Source organism: Entelurus aequoreus, linkage group LG01, assembly GCF_033978785.1.
Source record: "Entelurus aequoreus isolate RoL-2023_Sb linkage group LG01, RoL_Eaeq_v1.1, whole genome shotgun sequence".
NCBI classification, from domain to species: domain Eukaryota; kingdom Metazoa; phylum Chordata; class Actinopteri; order Syngnathiformes; family Syngnathidae; genus Entelurus; species Entelurus aequoreus.
Genome location: NC_084731.1, coordinates 24,374,920 through 24,383,011, shown reverse-complemented (window position 1 = coordinate 24,383,011; position 8,092 = coordinate 24,374,920). Strand labels below are relative to the sequence as shown.

The window sequence follows — 8,092 nt, the reverse complement described above, 5'->3', positions numbered from 1 at the left end:
GATGGAAATTAGCCTTTGGCTACAGCAAACATTTTCTATTTCCATTAATGTGCAAAGTCCCATGTAACAATTTGAGTTTTGATTGATTGATTGAAACTTTTATTAGTAGATTGCACAGTACAGTACATATTCCGTACAATTGACCACTAAATGGTAACACCCGAAAAAGTTTTTCAACTGATTCAAGGGGTCCACGTTAATTAATTCATGGTAAAAAATTTTTTTTTTACTAAATACAAATATGAATGCATTCCATTAAAATTCTCAAAACTATAAAAATATACATTTAGACTTGTTTTGCGAAATGCTCAAGAAGCAGTCCATTATTAATTGGCAAAGAACTTCAGCTGTAGTGTTTATTTCCTAATTAAAAAAACTTGTATAAAATTGATAAGCGGCCGCTCTGAAATGACTCAACTTTTTTTTTTTTTTTTCTACCGACAATAAAGTTCCATTGCTGTTGAGAAAGTTCTATTTTTGCAGGCGGCATTTAGGTTATTTTCATTCTGTCAACTGTTGTGTTTTGGTCCAAGTCCGACATTTACTACCATTAAATACATGACAGTTATTTTGATTGCATGGCAACCGCGTCTTACAGACGTCGAAACATGACAAAGTTAGTCATTTTTGACGTGTGGTGATGTGATGTGTGCGGGTGTATGAAACTCTTCAGAAGCACATTATTTCGCAATAGTAACTCTTCCTATTGTACCAACTGTTAATTGTAGAATAAACCTTACCTTCTATTGTCAGTGTCTCTTAGAAAAACAGGATGCAAAGCGAAGGATAATTACGTTCATTTTAATAAATATTTCTACTTTAATATACAAACGGCATTGTTAACATTTGTAATGAGTCCTAACAGACATTTTAAAGTCATTCTTCTTCCCCCGTCAGTTTCTCTATACAAAAGCAATACAGTACAAAGCTATTGTATGAAAACACAAAAATGAGCATAAAAAATTAAAGTGCAAGCAGAAAATAGTCATTTTGAGGACAAAAACAGGCACAAACCGAGCAGGTTTTGTGATACTTAAATTATCTTATTCTGACTGGTGTGTAATGCTCAAACTAAATGGAGAAAAACACTACGACAATAAAAAAAAAAACTACGTCCAACAAGCAAGCTTAAGCAATACATTGCTCTTATTGAGTACATTATTATGCAGGAATACAAACAGTAAAACTGAGAGGGCTGGCTTATTAAATATAATCGCTATAGTTGTTTAAGTAACAGCAGAAAAAACAACTCCCTATTTTATCCAGTTTCACTTAAAAAAAAAAAAACAGAAATAAGATGTGGAGGTTGCATATTTAAGTGTATATATTGCACAATGTAATACTGCTTATTAGGAACATAAATGAAACTAGACAATGTAATTCGCTCCAATGAACTTTCAAGTGCAAACCCGGCATTGACGTGACATTAACTTAAAAAGTACAAAGTAAACATTTGGCACATTGTTCAGAGCGAGGCCTGTGCACGGTAGAGAGCTACGCCTCGTCTCACGACTACAAATATTTGACGGCGTAATGACTTACTCACATTTATCAAGAGCCGCCTGTGAGGGAGGACGGCCCTACGCCGGCTGCTGGGGGTTGACGTTCATGTGCTGCGGGTGTCCCAGCAGGCCGATGCGCTGCTTTTGCTTCCTCTGTTCAGTCATCTGAAAGAGGACAAATGAGAAGATAAAAAAAATCACAGGTGAAATACTGTAGGTGGCGCCTGTTTGAAGCAAGTACAGTAAAAAAGACAATGTGGAGTGGGAAAGTGAAACCCGCGCAAGACGCACTACTAATACTGAAATCTAACCCACAAAACGTCAGCGGTGCCCGTCATAGCACTCATCCTTTCGGTTAGTAATTGCACCTTGACACAGATGCTCGTGGCCAAAAGCAAATCTTATTTAAAAATGTATTTGTATACAAAGTCCATGTGTCTATCTGTCTCCTGGAAAAGTTCTGTTACTTTGTTGAAAATCACATCCTTATTTAAATATTTTTGCTCTTGTGATCAAAGTCGTTTTCACTGAGGGCCACATCGCAGTTATGCTTGGCCCCAGAGGGCCGCTTCTAACAGTGAATACTATTGTTACACAGTTTTTTCATGCATTTTATTCGTAGTTTAAAAAAAATCAAAAAACTAAAATGTAAAAAAAAATATTGTAAGTTGCAATAATTTCACCTCAAAATTGAGTGTATATTACTGTAAATGGAAAAACCGTACTGCTGTTTTTGTTACTTTGTTGAAAATCTCATCCTTATTTAAATATTTTTGCTCTTGTGATCTTTGTAGAGCAGAGGTGTCAGTCGTTTTCACTGAGGGCCACATCGCAGTCAGAAGCGGCCCTCTGGGGCCAAGCATAACAGTCTTTTTTTTTTTTAAACTAAAATGTAACAAAAATATGGTAAGTTGCAATAATTTCACCTCAAAGTTGAGTGTATATTACTGTAAATGGAAAAACCGTACTGCTGTTTTTAATGGTAAGAAGAAAAAAAAAGGCAGCTCAGTTGCCAGAATTTTACTGTAAAATTTTTAATTTGTTTTTTTCCTGTAAATAAAAACTGCAAAATTTTGGCACCTGAGCTGTTTCTTTTCCCGTTTTTTTTTTACCGCAAATCAACAACTGTAGATTTTTCGGTGTATGACTGTAAATGCTAAAACGGCACCACAGTTTATTACAGTCAAAAAAGTAAAACAAATTTCATTTAGAGAAAAATGCTGTAAAAACCACAGTAAATTTCACAATCTTACCATGAAATGTATTGCTAATTTTACATTGCACAATTTTTTTCATGGATAACTTGCGTGGCGAAGTTGGTAGAGTGGCCGTGTCAGCAATCGGAGTGTTGCTGGTTACTGGGGTTCAATCCCCACCTTCTACCATCCTAGTCACGTCCGTTGTGTCCTTGGGCAAGACACTTCACCCTTGCTCCTGATGGCTGCTGGTTAGCGCCTTGCATGGCAGCTCCCGCCATCAGTGTGTGAATGTGTGTGTGAATGGGTGAATGTGGAAATACTGTCAAAGTGCTTTGAGTACCTTGAAGGTAGAAAAGCGCTATACAAGTATAACCCATTTATCATTTATTTACTTATTTCTATTTTAAAAAATGCAGCTCAGTTGCCAGAATTTTACTATAAAATTAAAATTTTTTTTCCTGTAAATAAAAAAAACTGCAAAATTTGGGCACCTGAGCTATGTTTTTTTAATTTTTTACCGCAAATCAACAACTGTGCTGCCAAAACGGCACCACAGTTTATTACAGTGAAAAAAGTAAAAAAAAATTCATTTTGAGAAAAATGCTGTAAAAAAAAACCACAGTAAATTTCACAATCTTACCATGAAATCAATTGCTACATTTTACATTGCACAATTTTTTTGATGGATAACTTGCTTTGAAATCATTATTATTAGCATTTATTTGTATTAAAAAAAGGCAGGTCAGTTGCCAGAATTTTACTATAAAATTTTAATCTGTTTTTTCCTGTAAATAAAAAAACTAAAAAATTTTGGCACCTGAGCTGTTTTTTTTACCGCAAATCAACAACTGTAGATTTTTTTGGTGTATGACTGTAAATGCCAAAACGGCACCAACGTTTATTACAGTGAAAAAAGTTTTAAAAATTCATTTAGAGAAAAATGTTGTAAAAACCACAGTAAATTTCACAATCTTACCATGAAATCTATTGCTACATTTTACATTGCACAATTTTTTTGATGGATAACTTGCTTTGAAATCATTATTATTAGTATTTTTTTGTATTAAAAAAAGGCAGCTCAGTTGCCAGAATTTTACTATAAAATTTTAATTTGGTTTTTTCCTGTAAATAAAAAAACTAAAAAATTTTGGCACCTGAGCTGTTTTTTTTTGGTTTTTTTACCGCAAATCAACAACTGTAGATTTTTCGGTGTATGACTGTAAATGCCAAAACGGCACCACAGTTTATTACAGTCAAAAAAGTGAAACATTTTTCATTTAGAGAAAAATGCTGTAAAAACCACAGTAAATTTCACAATCTTACCATGAAATCTATTGCTAATTTTACATTGCACAATTTTTTTCATGGATAACTTGCTTTGAAATCATTATTATTAGTATTTATTTCTATTTTAAAAAAGGCAGCTCAGTTGCCAGAATTTTACTATAAAATTGTAATTTGTTTTTTTCCTGTAAATATAAAAACTGCAAAATGTTGGCACTTGAGCTGTTTTTTTTTTATTTTTTTACCACAAATCAACAACTGTAGATTTTTCGGTGTATGACTCTAAATGCCAAAACGGCACCACAGTTTATTACAGTGAAAAAAGTAAAACTTTTTTCATTTAGAGAAAAATGCTGTAAAAACCACAGTAAATTTCACAATCTTACCATGAAATGTATTGCTACATTTTACATTGCACAATTTTTTTGATGGATAACTTGCTTTGAAATAATTATTATTAGTATTTATTTCTATTAAAAAAATGGTTTGAATGTTTGATAATATATTTAAGTTAACATAATTTGCGATTAAATGGAGTACATATATTTTGAAAGAAAGGTTGAAAATGTACTCCTTGTTTTGTGTCTTGAACCGGAAGTGTAAGTCCTGTTTCGTCTATTATTCATCCAAAAAGTGTTTCTACTTGAAAGGATTCTTCATTCGTAGGGATGATGTTCGAAACCGGTTCTCCCGGTTGTTCGATAAGAAAAGAACCGATTCCATGGACTCGAACCCCTTTTTGAGAACCGGTTCCCGCTATTGAGGCCACTATAGTAAAGAAAAAGAGTTGGTTCTTTATTCGAATCCCTGGGAGCGAATCCCGTCCCACAAGAAATGCCCTGTGGGACATCACAGGAAATGACGTAGCTCAGACTGAGCTATGTCATTTCCTGTGATGTCACACAAGCAGCAAAAATAATGGACCGGAAAAAACGCCTCAAGGCATGGCTATTCACTTATAGTGATCACAGAGACAGGTTGTTTTTGTGTTACTGTATATATTTGTTTTTCTGAAAAATCCCACTTAATATACTTTGGGTAACAAGTGTCAATATTTATTTAATTGTTTTAGGGGGGTAACAGTCAATATTTATTTATTTATTTTATTTTATTTGTTTCTTATAAAATAAAAGTGAGCTTTTGTTAAACCAAATATTGTGTTTTTTTTCCATACACAACAACCTATCTGGATTCGATAAGGAATCGGTTCGATAAGAGGATTCGATAATGGGCTCGAACTCAATTTCTTATCAAACATCATCCCTATTCATTCGTCACTCTAAGGAACGTTTGTAAGTTTTTTTTTACAGTATAACAAACAATTAATTCGTACTAATTTGTCCCATGTGTGATGTCTGCATGAGTGTTTTCATGCACATTTGTATGTGTTATTGTAATGTAATCAAGCTAGCGTCATTAGCATTAATGAATATGCTAACACGTTTACGAGCCTTTATGGTTTATTGGCGCTCTGTACTTCTCCCTACGTCCGTGTACCACTCCGTACAGCGGCGTTTTAAAAAGTCATACATTTTACTTTTTGAAACCGATACCGATAATTTCCGATATCACAATTTAAAGCATTTATCGGCCGATAATATCGGCAGTCCGACATCTCTAATATCCACTACAAGTGCTAGAACTTGCAAACTACATTTTTGTTTTTCAGTCTATAATAAAAAAAAGGTGTAAAATATATTTGTCCAAAATATTTTAGCTGACAACACACTTGTAGACTTTGAATAAGTACAAGGAATGAGAAATTATTTTCCTATAAGAACTTGATAAATTGTGCACAATAAAAAATAAAACACTTCAAAAGATCTAAAATATTTGCAATTGGAAGTATTTCATTTGTAACCAACGTGCCTACAGTACATGAACTGTACAATACTGTATAATAGTATTTGTTGTTGGTTAGCAGCAGTCCTAAGAACATCATTGAAAAATCTGAAGTGAAATGTGACTGATAAGGCTTCAGCAACACCATCATTTCCTCCTGTCTGGGTCAAAAAGTCTCCGTGACACTAACTTCCTCACATGCAGTTCTCATTTCAAGGCTGAACACGTTCAACTATTTTACTCCTAGCTGCAAATATGGTGCAGCTTTTGTTTTGGTATGCATTCGCCAGTCTTAAAGAAGTAAAATAATTCTTTTCAATGATTCCATACGAGAATTTTCACAAAAATGTCCCCAGTTATGCGACTCATTTGGTTTTGCATCCAAAGGGCTGCAAACAAAGACATCTTAAACATCTGCTGTCTTTTTTACCAACCAACCTGTTCTTTGAGCTCGGTCAGCTGGCCAGAGAGGTTTGACACAAGTTTCATAGTCGACTCCAGCTTTTCCTGAAGGTTTCGAATTTCATTCTGCTCTCCGTCCGCGTCGCTGCTGACCAACGACATGGCCCTCATCCGGGGGAACCAGTCTAGGTTGTGCTCCTGGTAAACACAAATTCCAACAATTGTTATGCATCTGGTTCATGTTTTATGTTGCATGTTACTTCCTCGACAGCAGTGGTCTCCAAAAGTTCTGTATACAAGAAGAGTGTAGTGTTGTCCCAATACCAATATTTTGGTACCGGTACCAAAATTATTCAGATACTTTTCTAAATAAAGGGGGCCACAAGAAATTGCATTATTGGCTTAATTTTAACAAAAAATCTTAGGGTACATTAAACATATGTTTCTTATTGCAAGTTTGTCCTTAAATAAAATAGTCAACATACAAGACAACTTCTCTTTTATTAGTAAGTAAGCAAACAAAGACTCCTAATTTAGCTGCTGACATATGCAGTAACATATTGTGTCATTTTCCATTCTATTATTTTGTCAACATTATTGAGGACAAGTGGGAGACAATTAATTATTAATCTACTTGTTCATTTACTGTTAATATCTGCTTACTTTGTCTTTTAACATGTTCTATCTACACTTCTGTTAAAATGTAATAATGAATTAAATAAGTTTATTTCGGTCATATAATCAACCATCAACCATTTTGTGAGATCAGTTAAACAGTACAGATTATACATATTTAACAATCGTACACATTTACACACAAAAACAAAAGAAAAAGAATGACCGAAAAAGGAATAGGCTGAAGCCAAAGCTTATATTTGCCTATTCTATACTTTCACTGAAAATAAGATTACCTGGAACATCAACGTTCAAAAAAATCAATGGGATGAAAGTAATTGTCACTATATTTTATAATTTTCAATTATTTCACCTTTCAAGGTTTTCTTAAACCTTAATAAAGAACTAAACGTCTTAAACTCTTTAATAATCACTTATTCTTTTGTTGCTTGTTTCTTTCTTTACATTAGTTTTGGATGATACCACAAATTTGGGTCTCAATCTGATACCAAGTCAAACCAGCTCGGTGGCCTCGTGGTTAATATCCGCCCAGAGACTGGGACGTTGTGAGTTCAAACCCCGGCTGAGTCATACCAAAGACTACAAAAAAATGGGACCCATCGCCTCCCTGCTCGGCACTCAGCATCAAGGGTTGGAATTGGGGGTTGAATCACCAAATGATTCCCGCGCACGCTGCTGCTCACTGCTCCCCTCACCTCCCAGGGGGTGAACATGGGGAATGGTCAAATGCAGAGGACAAATTTCACCACACCTAGTGTGTGTGTGACTATTATTGGAACTTTAACTTTAAACAAGTAGTTACAGGATCATACATTGGTCATATTTAAAGTCCTCATGTGTCCAGTGACGTATTTCCTTAGTTTATAAACATAATATAAATTTTAAAAAAATGAAAGAAGATGTGATCCTAAAAAATATCGACGTAATCATAGTAGTATCTGGAGATGTCCGATAATGGCTTTTTTGCCGATATCCGATATTGTCCAACTCTTAATTACCTTTTCCGATATCAACCGATACCGATATATACAGTCGTGGAATTAACACATTATTATGCCTAAATTTGTTGTGATGCCCCGCTGGATGCATTAAACAATGTAAGAAGGTTTTCCAAAACAAATCAACTCAAGTTATGGAAAAAAGTGCAACATGGCACTGCCATATTTATTATTGAAGTCACAAAGTGCATCATTTTTTTTTAACATGCCTCAAAACAGCAGCTTGGAA

The 8,092-nt window shown here is 34.4% G+C and overlaps 1 protein-coding gene across 9 annotated transcripts in view; it reads right to left on the bottom strand.

Annotated features, from left to right (window-relative positions):
* Positions 1–355: 355 nt before the first annotated feature.
* Positions 356–8,092, bottom strand: part of itpr1b (inositol 1,4,5-trisphosphate receptor, type 1b) — a 205,407-nt gene continuing 197,670 nt past the window's right edge. For 3 of the 9 annotated variants that reach the window (XM_062046059.1, XM_062046065.1, XM_062046064.1), the window contains 2 exons: positions 6,266–6,427; positions 356–1,667 (listed from right to left, as the gene is read on the bottom strand). In XM_062046059.1, the coding sequence (XP_061902043.1) occupies positions 1,581–1,667; positions 6,266–6,427 (249 nt within the window). In that variant the 3' untranslated portion in view covers positions 356–1,580. The remainder of the gene's footprint in view (positions 1,668–6,265; positions 6,428–8,092) is intronic. The other 6 variants (XM_062046067.1, XM_062046066.1, XM_062046068.1 and 3 more) reach the window with 3 other exon arrangements.